This window comes from Podarcis bocagei, assembly GCF_964188305.1.
Source record: "Podarcis bocagei genome assembly, chromosome: 13".
In the NCBI taxonomy this organism is placed as follows: Eukaryota; Metazoa; Chordata; class Lepidosauria; order Squamata; family Lacertidae; genus Podarcis; species Podarcis bocagei.
Genome location: NC_138138.1, coordinates 25,037,869 through 25,053,891, shown reverse-complemented (window position 1 = coordinate 25,053,891; position 16,023 = coordinate 25,037,869). Strand labels below are relative to the sequence as shown.

The following is a 16,023-nucleotide window of genomic DNA, read 5'->3' as shown; positions in this document are numbered from 1 at the left end:
TGTCTCCTCTTCTTCCTTCACAGGAGCTGGCTGAAAAGCACCAGCAAACGCTTTCACTGCTCCGCAAGCAACAAACCATTATCTTGGACGACGAGCTGATTCAGTGGAAGAGGCGGCAACAGTTAGCGGGGAATGGCGGGCCCCCTGAGGGCCCTTTGGATGGCTTGCAGGCTTGGTAGGTGATGGGTGAGGAGGGAACCAGAGTGGTGGTGAGAGGGGGATCGGGGCTTCGCAACTAGTTTGGCACTTAATGAATGGTGATGGGGGAAGGCTTAGTGTAAGGTGCACGCTTTTTAAGTGTTAGGGGTCCAGTCTTAGCAATGCAAGGTAAAAACTGAGAAGAGAGCTTCTTTGAGCTGTGTGCAGAGGGCACTGAGTTACAGTAGAGAAGGCTGTGTGTAGTCTGCACCAAAATAAATCAAAACTCAGTCCCAAGGTAATACAAATCATTTAACATTGAAACCTGAAATATGCAAATTTTAAGTAAGACAAGGCAAAGTGCTATGCTGCCCCCCGACCTTTGCCATCTCTCTGGCATCTTGAGAGTTACCTGACACATGTTTCGAGAAAATCTTCAAAGCCACAAGGGCTGGAAACATACTTTTGTAAAATAAGAAAGGAAAGCTTGAGATGTTTAGCAATTTATATGCTGTAGCTTTTCTGTGCTTCTGCAGAATTGCTTCATATACACAGCCCTGATCAGAGCCTGAATATGTGCAGCTCTGAGATAAGGGTGGGAGGCTTACAGGTTACATCAGATGGAGTGATTTCAGGCAGAGCAGAACTACTGCATGAGCTATTTAGCAAACCAAGAACTGGATCTAGGGTGAAGGGCATGGCCAATTCTGGAAATGTACGTAGGCAGGCATTGGACTAACTCTCTTTTCCCTTGTGAGGCTTTCCCCTCAGTAAGTTGCCCCCTCCTAATGCCACAGTGGAGGAATTTCAAGGAACGAGGTGGAATATGTAATCCCTTCCCAAGTGGCTCTCTACATACATCAAGCAGATTGCAGCATTAATCATTTAAAAACAAAAAACAACAGCAACAACAGTGTTGCAGCACTGGCAGCAGCAACAAAATGCTGCCAGCTGCGCCGCTCTAGATGCTGAATCCGTAACAGCTCTGACCAGGGACTGAACTTTCACATCCTGATAGTGACAAGAGCTGCTGCTTACATTGCAAACAAAGCACTTTTTTCAGCTGAACTTGGGAGCTGCTAAATGCAGCCCCTTACTCCCCAAATATTTCTTGGAGAATTCTGCAAGGTTACAACTTCTTCCCCGCTTTGTGTTCAGCATATGTATGAGACAGCAGGTTGAGATCATCTGGAGACATGCTGGTGCTGTTCATATGCTAATGACATTCATCTTTGTCCTGTGGCATCCTGCACTCTCTGTTTCAGCTTAAATGTATTGTTGATACAGCAGTTAGCCTTTACAAGGCCACACAACAACAAAAATCGGAGTCATGTCATATCAAATAAACACCACAATTAAAATTGCATACAGTTAATAAAACAATTTGGCATCACAAGTTTATATGGATATCATTTGAAATCCAATACATCATTAGTGCAAAGCTTACTCAATACGCTACCATAGTTGAAGACTGGATACGAGTGAACTGGCTGAAACCTAAATCCAGACAAGATCAAAGTAATTATAGGTGGGGCTGTGACTGGTGGGGAAGGAGTTGCACCCTTTCACTGGGGAATCTGTTCCCTTCCCACTGTCATTAGACTGCAACTCCCATCAGCCCCAGATAGCATAGCCAGTGGTCAAGGATGATGGGAGTTGTAGCTGAGCCACAGATTACTTACACACACACACAATCTCAAGTTACTGCAGCACTATGAGTGTTTTTCAACCAAGTCCTACTCTGAGTAGACTCATGGGAATTAATGAACCTAAGTGAGTCATGTCCATTAACTTCAATGGCTCTACTCTACATAGTGTTGAATACACAATGCTCACTTTCAAACTTTTGGGAGCCTGCCTGTGCTGAAGTGTCCTAAGCAAAGTTGTAGGTAGGATGTATTGGCAGTGATCTAGACATCATCTGAAAGTGCTATCTGGATTGAGCCCGTCTCACTTCTGGCGTCCTGCCCGCTCCCATGCTCCTAAACCAGTTTCTTCTTTTTGTAGGTGTGAGAAGCTAGCTGAGATCATCTGCCAGAACCGCCAGCAAGTGCGCCGTGTTGAACATCTGTGTCAGCAGCTGCCCATTCCAGGGCCCAATGAAGAGATGTTGGCTGACATCAACACCACCGTAACAGACATAATTTCTGCCCTGGTGACTAGGTAATTTGAGCGGTGGTGGGGACATTCTTGCTGAAAGAAGGGAAAATCTTGTGTGGGAGAGTCATCGAGGTGTGGATGGACTTTTGTTTGTTCAGAGATGTGGGGTCATTCCATCTAATAATACACAGCAAGGTATATTAATTGAAATTTATTAAAAATAGAACGGTACATACACCAAATCATTAGCATTCAGAACCAGTTGCATAAGCAATATTTATTTGTTTTAAACACATGTATAGCCCACCTTTCCACAATAGAGTGCAAGGTAGCTAATGTAAATATATAAACTGATTCAGATAAAAAAAAGCATGCTATAAACAAACTTTAAAAATTGAAATAGATTGCAGTGACAACTAAAAATGTAAGCAGCATATTATAATGCATGTATGCAGTTTATACACTCACATAAAAAAAAATGCAAGCCAGATAGTTCAAACCAGTGTGAGTTTTCTCTTGTATATATTGTGTGGGTTCCTCATTTTATTTGCAAAAAATGTATGGTGTTCACTGTGGGCATGAACTGCAAAGACTTACTTTCCTGTATCATGCAAATGTGCCCTCACTGCTTTCTCCACATCTGGAATTTCAACTTTTTACAACCATGATGGAAAGAGCATGGACATAAATGAGTAATAGCAGTTAGTTAGCTATGTAAATTATTTCCTTTGCAACGTCCTGTTTTTTTTGTTTGTTGTTGTTTTTTGCAAATAGTTCCTCCTTCTATTTCTCCCTTCCCTCCACAGTACTTTTATTATTGAAAAGCAGCCTCCCCAGGTGCTGAAGACCCAGACCAAGTTTGCAGCCACAGTGAGGCTGCTGGTTGGTGGAAAGTTAAATGTCCACATGAACCCCCCACAGGTGAAGGCCACCATCATCAGCGAGCAGCAGGCCAAAGCCCTTCTGAAGAATGAGAGCACCCGCAAGTATGTGTAACCCTCACACACCTCACGTGAGTGATTTCGCTAGGTTAGGACAGACACTTGTGCTCATCTTAAGCCATGGAGCGCGAAGGATGGGAGCTGTATTTCAGTACATAGTTTAATTCTGTTAAGAAAGTAGAAGAAGTGGAAAATATTAGCAGGGGAGTTAGTAGAGGGAATGTTTTCACTCTTTCCATACAAGAGCAGGGGGAGGGATTCTTAGGCCATAGCCCTTGCCAGACTTGCTCCATATCCTTGAAAGGTGTTTTTTGCCTGGCTGGAACATGTCATTGTACAGTGGTACCTCCGGTTAAGAACTTAATTCGTTCTGGAAGTCCGTTCTTAACTTGAAACTGTTCCTAACCTGAGGTACCACTTTAGCTAATGGGGCCTCCCGCTGCCGCCGTGCCGCCGCCGTCCAATTTCTGTTCTCATCCTGAAGCAAAGTTCTTAACCCGAGGTACTATTTCTGGGTTAGCAGAGTCTGTAACCTGAAGCGTCTGTAATCTGAAGTGTCTGTAACCTGAGGTACCACTGTACTCTGATAATGCATCTTGCTTGCCTGGAAGGAGGCTAGAGAGGAGAGTATGTGCAGAAACTAGGCAGAATTTGCATTTTTTGCTCTGCTCATTTTTGCATCTGGCCCTGCCCACCACTGCCATGTGGCCCCCAGAACGTTGCCCAGAAGGAAATATTGCCCCTGGGCTGAAAAAAAGGTGTCTCACACCTGTGCAAGGTGTTCAGGAACTAAGAGATGTAAATCTTGGCCAGTGTGTGAAATTCATCCTACCCCTCAGTCCATAGAACTTTAGAAGCTTCCTTTCCTGCCTGCTCCCTTGCTGCTATCATGGCTCTTGGGCTCTTATGTGTTGTTTTTCTTTCAATCAAGCAGACTTTTCACATCCTCTACCATTGTGTTGCAAAAGGCTTTCTTCTTGGAATCTGACATGCTGGCAAACTTTTTTGTGGCATGGCAGCAGCCTTCCCCCAAGGCTGGCAATGAAAGGTCACAAGGCAAAAAGTGACAATTCCATTTAAGCCCGTTCAGAATACATGTGTACGTTTGCATGCATTCGTTTGTAAAATTTAACCTAATGTTAAAAAATAAATAGATCAAGATTTTTGTTGAAGCAATGAAAAGCTATGTCAGCAGGGTCGTCCTCGTGCAGAAATGTAGATGGGAAGATATTAAACTGCCTGTGGTGCACTGGCTTATATTCTGCTAACTACCGTTGGTTTATTTTGGCAGTGAGAGCAGCGGCGATATCTTGAACAACTGCTGTGTGATGGAATATCACCAGGCGACTGGTACTCTGAGCGCTCATTTCCGTAACATGGTAAGACAAAGATGCCTGCACTGATTCCCACCCAGCCCGCTTTTATTTTTCCTACCAAGGGTCTGTTATTAATCCTCCTGATTCTGAGAGAGGAAAAATGAGCCATATATGGAGCCAAAAGCCAGGGCCAAGATGGAGCCTTGAATGGGGGGACTCCCTTGTACCTGTCCTCCCTGTCCCTGCTCTCTGGTTTTCAGGCCTTTTGCCAGTGTTATAAAGTGGCCCCATCCAATTCCCACTTCTAGTGTGACGAGCTTTGTTAAAAATGCCAAAATCTGCATCTGAAGCTCTCCAGGTAGACCAAAATACGCTGTGTGTATTTCCCTCCACAAATATGCCTTAATATATGGCATAGCTTTCTCCTACCACTATCTGCAAGCGATGGCTATCACTTCTAGGGCCTTGACAGGCTGTGCTCTGTTTTTCTCCGCCTCCCCCCGCTGCTGTGCTTGCCTCTCCCACGGCACCTCTCCACAGTCCTTGAAGCGGATCAAGCGCTCTGACCGACGCGGCGCCGAGTCAGTGACCGAGGAGAAGTTCACCATCCTCTTTGAATCCCAGTTCAGCGTTGGCGGCAACGAGTTGGTCTTCCAGGTGAAGACGCTGTCCCTGCCTGTGGTGGTGATTGTGCACGGCAGCCAGGACAACAACGCCACGGCCACGGTGCTGTGGGACAACGCTTTTGCAGAGCCGGGCCGTGTGCCCTTCGCCGTGCCCGACAAGGTGATGTGGTCGCAGCTGTGCGAGGCCCTCAACATGAAGTTCAAATCGGAGGTCCAGAGCAGCCGAGGTCTCACCAAGGAAAACCTGCTCTTCTTGGCCCAGAAACTGTTTAATAGCAACATGAACCTCTTAGAAGACTACAACAGCATGGCTGTTTCCTGGGCCCAGTTCAACAGGGTAAGGGTGTGTGAGTGTGTGCTCTACAGTCATACCTTGGGAGTCGAACAGAATCCATTCTAGAAGTCCGTTCGACTTCTAAAAGGTTCAAAAACCAAATCGCAGCTTCTGATTGGCTGCAGGAAGCTCCTGCAGCCAATCAGAAGCTGCGGAAGCCCCGTCAGAGGTTCAGGTTCCAAAAGAACGTTCGCAAACTGGAACCATCACTTCCGGGGTTGTAGCATTCAGGAGCCAAAACATACAGGTTCCAAGGCGTTCGACAACCAAGGTATGACTGTAGTTGGGAATTGGTTAGTAACGAAACTTGCTGGATAACCTTTTTGAGGATAGGGCGCAAGGTACCATGGCCTATAGGCCTTCTCCCATCACCGCAGCTCACCCCACCCCACCTGGACTTATATTTCATTCCATATCTATGCCTCTTTTTCTCACTTCTTCCCCTCCCTGCTGTCTGAAACACATCATTCTGGTGCAGGAGAAAGGAAAGCTTGGGTTGGCAACAGTACCATTTAGGGCCAGCCTTGTTAGGGGCGGCCAGTTTTGCGATCCAATCAGTAAGGGAGAATTGGAAAGAACACATCTCTCTACGTGAACCCTACGTGACATATTGGCCTGTGCCAATATTCATTTACAGTCATACCTCATGTTACGTTTGCTTCACGTTGTGGCTTTTCAGGTTACGAACGCAGCAAACCCAGAAGTGTTTACTTCCAGGTACGCCGCATGTGCAGAAGCTATGTGCACCCTTTGCGCATGCGCAGTAGCGGTGCTCACAGATTTTTGGGGTTTAAACAGCACCCCGAAACAGATTGCATTCGTAAGTAGTGGTACCACTGTACTGGCATTTGTGTCAAGCAACTTTCCTCAGTCTGGGAATGATGGGAGTGGTCGTCTAAAACATCCAAGAAGGCACCAGTTTGGGAAAGGATTGTATAAAACTAGGCCGTCGGTTTATTAAAGAAACTTCAATCCATCTAACTGCTTTACTTTGAACCAGCTTATTAACAAATACACATTGTGGTATCTTTATACAGGTTCCACAATTCACTCTAGGCATATATGTAGGTAGGGTTTTCTGTGCACACACATAAAGCGTACCAAAGGTTTTTGGGGACTTCTGATCCTGGATCCTGGTCAGAAGTCTTTAGGACATTCTCTGGGCCACACCAGGATGTTTCCTCTCTTGTTCTGTGTGTAAACTGACTTGACTTGAGATGGTAGTTTAGAAGGCAATTAATAAAATAAATATTTTTTTTTAAAAAAACACACCAAAAAAAACAAGTTTGGTCCAAATGAATCCTGCTCAGCCTTGGGTTCCCTTGGTAACACAGGGCAAGTCATTCTTTCTCTGTCCCTAATCAGTGAAAGGAGCTCATGAGAACCTTTTGGGTGAAAAAATGAGTTGAGATTGCATTGTCTTTTGACAAGAAGTGCTATAGTGACAGCTGGTCATCATCAAGGCACATACCAAAGACAAAAGTGTCTCTCAACTGATGGCTAGTTCTCCCCATAACTTGTGATAGTGGCAAGCCTTATTTGGATAAGGATTTACTTTACTTTATGTAAACCATTAGTTTAGGATCCAAGGAAACCTAAAAAGCTTCCAGCTGTTTTACAAGACCCCAGGGTGACTGAGAAACAGGCAGGAATGTTGATCTTTCTTTCTCTTTAACCAGGAGAACCTCCCAGGACGAAATTACACATTCTGGCAATGGTTTGATGGAGTGATGGAAGTCCTGAAGAAACACTTGAAACCTCACTGGAATGATGGGTGAGATTCCCCCATCCTTTTGCTGCCTTTACTGGCTTTTACAGGCTGCAATAGCCACATCTTACCTTTTTGTAGTCTGACTTCTCTCTCTCCCCTCTCTTTCCAGGGCTATTCTAGGTTTTGTCAACAAGCAGCAAGCCCACAACCTGCTAATCAACAAGCCAGATGGAACTTTCCTTTTGAGGTTTAGTGACTCTGAGATTGGAGGTATCACAATCGCCTGGAGGTTTGACAACAGTGAGTTCGGTTTTTTGGCAGAAGAAATACTGCATTTTGTCCTTGCCTGCTCTGAGAGTATTGAATCAAAAAATCGTTGCAAACAACAGTTAACTGCTTACCATTAACAGCACACTATTATTGTCTCTGGGGTTCTAGGTAACATTGGCTAATATAGCTTTAAGTTTATAGCTGTAGTTTATTGCATTCCATTTGTCATGTTGCGCATTAACTTGGCCCTTCTCCGTCAGAATTGCTGGCTTATAATTGCATCTAGTTTCACTTCCTGTCCTGTATGTTCCTATTAGCTGGGTTAGATGTGACTATGTTATGTGTGAAATCTTATTTACTTTCTTTGCTATTTATATTTTTATTCTGCCGTTCATCGATTTGAGCCAGGGCAGGTTACGTAAAATACCACAATTTAAAACAAGATACAATTCATTATAACCACGTGTTAAAACCACAAAACTAAACGAAATCACAAGCACTGCAAAACAAGAGTGCAGCAATTCAGCAGGACAGGGTGGGGAGGAATCCACTCACTTAAAAGCCTGAGTAAAGTGATGCAGCTTGACCTCAGATCAAAAACTGTACAACAGTAATGCAAGATGCACCAGGGGGGCATTCCATAACTTGGGGGACACCACAGAAAAGGCCCTCTCACATGCCCAAACCACACAAAGTGGTGTTACTGCTTACAGAGTCTCCCTTGTCAATGTTAGCATCTCAACAGATTGATATAGGAGGAGGTGGTTCTTCTTCAGGTATTTGTGGCCCAAGTCATTTTGGGTTTTGTACGTCAATACCAACACTTTAAATTGGGCTTGGTAGGCAGCTGGTAACCATTGTAGGTTCTTTCAAGACTGGTGTAATATGAGCCCGACTAGAAGCTTAGCTGCTGTGTTATACACCACTTGTAGCTTCTGAACCATCATCAAAAAAAAAATCATTAAAAAAAAATATGAAACCATTACAATGATAAGACAAGTGAAATGGTTACAGATAGTGTGAAGCAGTATAGAGTCAGCAAAAGAGGAGGTCCCACAGAATAAACTTACCTAAAGTGCCACAGGCCAGGGTGAAAAGGTGCCTCTTCAGCATATGGTGAAAGCTATACAGATGCACCTCTGTGAGAAGGGAACTCCACAAAGGAGCTGCCATACAAAAAGCCCTCTGGCAGGCTTCCTCTCCCTGCAATTCTGAGTAGGTGTTTTGCTTTTATTTGTATTTATTTCTGGTTGGTCAGCAGAGCTGCTTGTTTTGTTTCCGCTGCTGAGTTATGATGCTCTTGTGTCTTACAGCTGATAGAATGTTCTGGAACCTGATGCCCTTCACCACTCGTGACTTCTCCATCCGCACCCTGGCAGACCGTCTTGGGGACCTCCCATACCTCCTCTATGTGTATCCTGACCGTCCCAAGGAAGAGGTCTTCTCCAAATACTACATGCCAGTCCTTTGTAGGTTTTGCAGCACCAAGAGAAAACTGACCTGATCTCTTCAGGCATGGTCTATTCCCACTCTCACATCTAACCACAGACAGACTTCTTCTGCATGCCTCTGGCAAGGGAGCCTAAGCAATGGTTAAATTCAGCTGCAAGTCTCTCGTTTCCCCCCGCTCTGGAATTTGTGTGATCTGTGTGCAACATTTTTTTCTTTAGGGCAGCCTTTCTCAACCTTGGGTCCCCAGATACTGCCGGAATCCCTGTTAGCTAGGGATGATGGGAGTTGTAGTCTAACAACATCTGGGAACCCGAGGTTGAGAGAGGCTACTTTAGGGGGATATATAGAAATGACCGTAATGTTTAGCCAGGTACATAGCATAGGTCAGAAATGGCTCTGAGAAGAAGCAAAAGGAAAGGGAGAGGAAAGTGGGTGGCGCTAGACTTGGATTGTGTAGAGGCTGAGAATATGGAATTGCAGGTGAAAATGATTTATTGGGAAAATGTCTTTGTGATGAATGGGGCTCCAGGAGAGAACAAGGTGTCTTAAAAAACACAACAAAAAAACAACACATGTTTGGCAGCTGTTCTTGCAGACAGAATAGCCAAGTTGCCAGAAATTAGAAAAGCTCAAAAACAGGATAAAGCATTCTAGGAAGGGATATAGGTGAGGTTTAATCTAGCCTTCTCCATGGGCCAAAGGGGTTTCCCCTGGTATGCATGACCAAGTGTATGATAGCCTTTTCAGTATATTCCTCCCTGCAAACTGCATTTTCCTTGACTTTGGGATACAAGATGGGTGGCAGCTTAGGGGTAGGGGGTACATTTTCCTTTGTGGCACCTACCCTTTGGAATGCTTTTCCAGCTGAAGTCAATCAGGTGCCATCACTATTCAGCTTCAAGCAGTTGATGCAAAACTGTACAATAGTTTTATTTTTTGTTGTCGCAGTTCTGCATTCTATTTACGCTGCTGGGATTTGTTAAATGAGTTGTATATCAACACATTTCTTTGAGAGCACATTTACTGTTTGTTAGCCACGTTTAGTCTCTTTGGAGAAATAGGCAGGATAGGAAGACAATAAAACAAACAAAGCAAAACAAGAGGAACAAGAGGAACAAGGAACACCAAATGGTTTCAATTTGTTCATCTATTTGCATAGAGCTGATTGGACAAGATGCTTGCATGCCCTATGTAATAACTCAGTGCCTCCCCCTCTTTTTTTCCTTTTGCAGCAAAGACAGGGGATGGGTATGTGAAGCCGCTGATCAAGCAAGTTGTGCCAGAGTGAGTACCATGGCTCTTTAAAGGCTCTTTTTTAAAAAACGGAAGGAAATATAAATATTTGGGGTGGGAAGCAAATGTATTCTCTCCTTTGGCTGCCATCTCTCCTCATTAGCCCTCAACCAAGAGTTCTGGCCACTGCCCTGTCTCCAAACATGGGTTGATGGCTTCTTCATTTGGATCTGTGTTTTTAGAAACCTGAAGTAAGCTAAATGTGTCTGGGTCTGTATCTTGCCAGCACTATCCCCAAGGGAAAGAGTGGGTAGGAAATGGACATGGTTGAGGACTCGTGGCTTTCACAGTCAGGGTTGTCTCTCTCTCCACAAGCCCCCTCCCAATGCGATGGGCCTTTCCTTTTTAGTTTATTTTCTTGGCAGCTACGTCTGCTCCCTGTTTGACCAGCTTCCAGTTGTGATGTGAGGGAGGGATTTTGACTTCTTCAGATACTGACAGTCATTGGGGGATGGTCCTTAAAACACAGGGCATGGAAGGCATCCAGGGAACAGGAAACGGAACTCCTGGAATGAATGAATGAATGAATGAATGAATGAATGAATGAATGGCAGTGGGTAGAAGGCAGGAGAGTATAAGCTAATTGGGACAGATATGCCGTTGCTGCTGAGGGAAGGGCGAAGGATTGCTAACAAAGCAGGATAGAGGCTGGGAAGACATATGCTAAGACACAGGTGATCCTCATTTGTCTATACAGTGGTACCTCGGGTTACATACACTTCAGGTTACATACACTTCAGGTTACAGACTCCACTAACCCAGAAATAATACACCGGGTTAAGAACTTTGCTTCCGGATGAGAACTGAAATTGCGCGGCGGCAGCAGCAGGAGGCCCCATTAGCTAAAGTGGTGCTTCAGGTTAAGAACAGTTTCAGGTTAAGAACGGACCTCTGGAATAAATTAAGTACGTAACCAGAGGTACCACTGTATCAAGTGCCCCTTTGGTGGATTTAGGTGCCCAATGCAATGGGCAAAAGGTCCCTTGGGCATATGAGATTATTACCAATGCGGACCCCATCTGTTGCAGGTTTGCCACTACATCTGGAGACTCTACAGCTGGAGGACCTACCTACATGGATCAAGCTTCCTCCCCAGCTGTCTGCCATCAGTCCCTGTACAACACTTATCCAACAAAGTAAGTAAGGCTGGGTGGGTGGGATATTCAGGAGGGGGCTCTCCATTGCAAGTGGGTTCTGCTTCATGGCCCTTCACCCTGCTCTTCAGCAAACCTGTTATTATTCAGCGTTGTATTTAATAACTTGCTTGGTAACTATGGGCAACCAGAAATTCCATACAGGAGAGTGAGTGGGCCGGCAGGTTTCTCTGTTCTTCCTCTTCCAGGCCACTCTGTTTCTATACTGACAACAGAGGAAGGAAAGCCTGTCCCTCCTTCACCAGTAGAGGGCATTTTAATAAACAAAACAAAAAATCCCCAGGCTGCTAAAAGGCTAATTGCTAGCCACGAAAGAAGAGGATTCTCCGTCTCCTTGGCCAGCATAGAAACATGGGTTACTAGCCTCTTACCAAACCAGTAAAATAAAAAAATTGCAGGCTGGTAATTTTTGTTGGCTTATTTACAGGGCAGCTGCCATTGATGTAAGTTCTGCATAATCTTCTGTTTAAACACAAGTTAACTCTTCTGGCTTCCCCCAAACAAGCCAGAGGACTGTAATTTTCTGAGGGTGTTGAAAAGTTGGCTTGAAAACCACAGCTCCTTCACAGATAGTTCACTGCATTTTCAGAAGCGGAGAAGCTACTCTCCCAACCCGTCTCCACACCTACATGCACCCCTACACCTGCAGCCCACCTGACCTATACTGCTCCTTTCTCTCCCTCTCAGCCCCGACTCCGTGCTGGACCCAGAAGCGGACTATGACCTAGATGACTCGATGGACGTGGCGCGGCATGTGGAAGAGCTGCTGAGGCGCCCCATGGACAGCCAGTGGATTTCGCACGCCCAGTCATGACCATGCCGCCTCCCCTGGAGAGACCGTGTAGAGACTGTGAAAAATGGGGGGTGCTGCCGTTAGGGAGTACAGCTGCTGTGTGTGTGTGTGTTTGGAGGGGGGTGCATTTCCTCACCCCGTAGTGAGGGCAAGCCTGCCCTGCACTGACTGGGGTGTGGGGGCTGTGCCTGAGAGGCAGTGGACCTTGTCTCTCCCCTTTCGCACGTGCAAAAGGCAGTGGAGTGTATCGCTTGGCTTTCCCATCTGCTCGGCTTTTCTCGGGCCTTCTGCTTTGGCGCACTGCCTCCTTCTGCCAAGCTGCCATATGATTTGCGTTGGGGATCATTCCCTCCCCTCCTCCCAGGATTCCACACACTGCCACGTCCTTTGCCCAGGAGCCTTTGGGCTGAGCTGTGGAGGATAGTAGGCCTTATTTGAAGTATTTGTCTTTTGTAATCTTTTTATGTGTCTGACATTTCTTTTCTCGGCTGCACCCAGGATAAACGGGTGTGTGCGTGCACCTGCCTGCCTGCCTGCCTCTGACCTGTGTTTCCCGGGTGCATACGCGTGTGGGCAGCAGCATTCTGTGCAAGAGACCCTGACTCAGTGGGAGCGCTGCTTCTATTCGGACCCCTTTGTAGTAGCCCACTCTTACCAGGCCCCCCTGGGTTGATAGAACCCTCTGGAGTCGCTCTGTCGCCTCACCCCAACGCCATTCTTTTTGCCTTGTCGCAAGATAGTCGCTTACCTCTTGGCTCCTGCATCATCTAGTACCTTTTGGCTTTTGATGTGCCCGACATTCTGCTCCCAGGTATCACAAGTTCAGCAGATCGCTGAGGGGTGGTGATGGTGGTGGTGTTCTTAAATAAGTTGCAAGCGAAAGTGCAGGAATTAGAATCAGAAACAGTGTTTCCCCTGTTAGGATTAGGGGTGGCATGGGAAGAAGGCCCCTGGATTTCATTGCTGAGTTCCGAGGGGAAAAAGGGAAGCCTTGAGTGGAGATTTCTAGATGCATGGACAAAGCCTGCCCAATCGCTTCCTCTTTTCTTCTGATCCCCCAGCCTCCCACCCTCTCATTTCGCTGAACAACTGGGAAGAACAGCTCCCTCCAAACGTTATTTTTTTTACTAAGCGGTAAAGCTCAGACTAACTTCAACACCGAAGTTATAGCTTTCTCACATATGTATCTGCAGAACAGGTAATTTGTTAGGAGGAAGGATTCAGTCTCCGATCTAACAGCTACCATATTTTTCCTGGCATCGACAAAGCAAGTGTACAGTGAGAGGTTGTCCTGTTCACTTTTTAAAATCCAGACTTCCCTTTGGGGTGACACAGCTCTTGAATGGTGCTCAAATGGTTAGAATACATCTCCCATCAACAGCAGGCAAATGGAAAAGCCAAATCTTATTCGAGCTCCCGGGGATACAGCCTAAACTTGCTGTGAGGACTCTGCTAAAGAATTTTAAAGACTGCTTATATTAAAATCTGAAAAGTGCAGGTATGTGTGTGTATGTGTTTCCACCATTTTCAGGTGGCAGGATCAGCTAGCGTTAAGAGCTGCCTTACACCAGCTCAGCCTGTTCGTCAATCTAGCACAGTATCGGCAGCTCTGATTGGCAGCAGCTCTCAGGGTCTCCAGCAGAAGATTCTCCCATTAAAGGCTAGGAATTGAATCTTCAACTTGGTACAAGTTATGCATGTGCTCTGCCACCAAGTTATGGACTGACCCTGATCAGATTCCAAATTCCAGAAACCATTTTGAAATCTTTTGTATTGTAGTGTGTGGATATGGGGCTGGGGGGGGGAATACCCTAATGTCCATAGGGGAAGGGGAAACATTGGATGGGTAGGGGGAGATAGAAGACTCCTTTTGCTACCGTTCTGAAAACCTGGACTTTTGTTGAACCTTCTGCTCAGTAGCCCTTCCAGAGAGGAGAGGTATGGAACCTACCTCCTGTGGCAGATTAAGGGTTTCATCAGTGTGGGAGACTGGCAGTTCTCAATCAACCCATGGGGCTTATCCATTAGGAAGTTCTGTGGAGAATTTGCCCAATGGATGATTCTCCCTATTGGTCAGTGTGGGAGATGGGGTGCAATGTAAATTTTCTACACTGAGAGACAATCATGTCCTGGGTCTGACGCATTTCTTGGAGCTGTCAGCGACATAGAGAAGAGCTGTCACTTAGCAGTAGAGCAGATTCTGTGCACGCCAAAGGCTGCAGGTCCAACTTCCTTGCGTCTTCAGGTGAAGACAACCCCACACACCCTCTTGAAACCCTGACAAGCCACTGCCAATCCGTGTAGATGTTAATGAGCTAGATGAACCCAATGGTCTATGATTCGGAATAAATAAGCTTTCTGTTTTCCTAAATTGTACGTGACACAAAGCAAGGTATCACGTTTAAGTAAGGTAACAGTGATTATGTGAAATGAATACATACGCTTTAAAATCCTTGTAATAGACTGAAGACTGGCAAAAAAAAAAGTTACAGGAGCTTTGTATGTCAATCCAGCTTCAGGTTGGAACGTAAACAGTGATCAACAGTCTAGCACAGAACGTTGTGATAACTTCCTGTTTCTCTTTCCCTTTACACAGGGCACTGTGATCTGCTAGGCAGTTATCCTGTGGGGCTTGTACAGGAGAGCACAGTGTTTCTATTCATTTCCGTGGAAACTGCACACAAATACCTGGTGGATTGTGCCTGTCCCATTTTCTCTAGTGAGGCCAGGCCTGTCCAAGCAACAGCTGCAAATGTTACTAGTATTTTCGGGGTGGGGTGGGGGAAACCCCCCAAAAAACACAACTATTGCACTATTTTAAATAGTTATTTTGCCAAAACTATGAAGAGTTTTGATGGAAAATATATATAAAAAATATTTTTTTTCCTGCTAATATATCACTCTCTGAAAAGTGAAGTCATAGGAGCAACTGATTTTTTTATTATTATTAAATTTGGGGGAAACGGGAGAACTCAAGGGATATAGATTTAAATGCCTTTTAGGTTTTATTTGGAACAAAAGACACTTTTTATGTGGAAAATACATATTTTGATGAAATATTAATGTTTTGAAAGATGTTCTCTAGCCCTGTGCTACTAATAAAGTGTTGTCTGCAATTTTGCAGGGGAATTAATGGCCAGTGTGTGTGTTTTGGTTAACAATGGCCACTATGGTCAGGGGAGTAAGGTTTGTGAGTGCGTAGGGAGCTTTTACAGTTTTAACAGCGAGTAGATGGAAGAAATCTCTCTGTTTTAGGGAACGGAGAACAAGAACGTAACAACTTGGGGGTTTGATTGCACAGGGATGTCTGTCTTTATCGCCCAATGCTTGGACACTGGAGTAGGGTGGAGCCAGTGAAGTTAATTGCACAAGGAAGGAAATCTCTGGAAAGGGCTAAAATGTAAGGTATTTTATTAAAACCAGCTGATTCCTAGGTTTTAGTTTGTTTGAATCATTAGCAAGGCATCTATGAATTTCAAAAAGTGCTAGAGGCTGATTCAAATAAATGTACTTGTCTTTTATGTGTTGAAAAGGAGACTGGTCATTGTGTCTTCATCCCAGTGTATTTTGCTACAACCTTTAACCTTTTGAACTGGGAGCACAAAGTTAATCTTAACTGATCTGCATAGTGCTTCCTGACTGTTCATTGTAAGGCTCTCCCATACTCCCATGCCTTGATACCACTGACTGATGATGATGTAGTGCCTCTGTTGGGGGGACATGCCGCGCTCCTTCTGTCCACTTTGGGTCCCCACCCTTCACTCAGCTCTCACCTGTGGCTCCTAGAAGCTGTCAACACGCGGCAGCTTCTTGTATTCAACAAAACACAAAGGTGTGGGAGGATACAATGAACAAACAAATCCAATCCGGCTAGCAGTCAGTGTGAAAGGGAACA

The 16,023-nt window shown here is 45.2% G+C and overlaps 1 protein-coding gene across 7 annotated transcripts in view; it reads left to right on the top strand.

The window, feature by feature from the left end:
* The window catches only part of LOC308571037 (signal transducer and activator of transcription 5B), a 66,549-nt gene extending 51,292 nt beyond the window's left edge, over positions 1-15,257 (top strand). For all 7 annotated transcript variants that reach the window (XM_081166292.1, XM_081166289.1, XM_081166290.1 and 4 more), the window contains 11 exons: positions 24-175; positions 2,146-2,301; positions 3,045-3,224; positions 4,471-4,558; positions 5,036-5,458; positions 7,135-7,229; positions 7,336-7,466; positions 8,750-8,905; positions 10,121-10,172; positions 11,210-11,317; positions 12,023-15,257. In XM_081166292.1, the coding sequence (XP_081022418.1) occupies positions 24-175; positions 2,146-2,301; positions 3,045-3,224; positions 4,471-4,558; positions 5,036-5,458; positions 7,135-7,229; positions 7,336-7,466; positions 8,750-8,905; positions 10,121-10,172; positions 11,210-11,317; positions 12,023-12,149 (1,668 nt within the window). In that variant the 3' untranslated portion in view covers positions 12,150-15,257. The remainder of the gene's footprint in view (positions 1-23; positions 176-2,145; positions 2,302-3,044; positions 3,225-4,470; positions 4,559-5,035; positions 5,459-7,134; positions 7,230-7,335; positions 7,467-8,749; positions 8,906-10,120; positions 10,173-11,209; positions 11,318-12,022) is intronic.
* Positions 15,258-16,023: the final 766 nt, after the last annotated feature.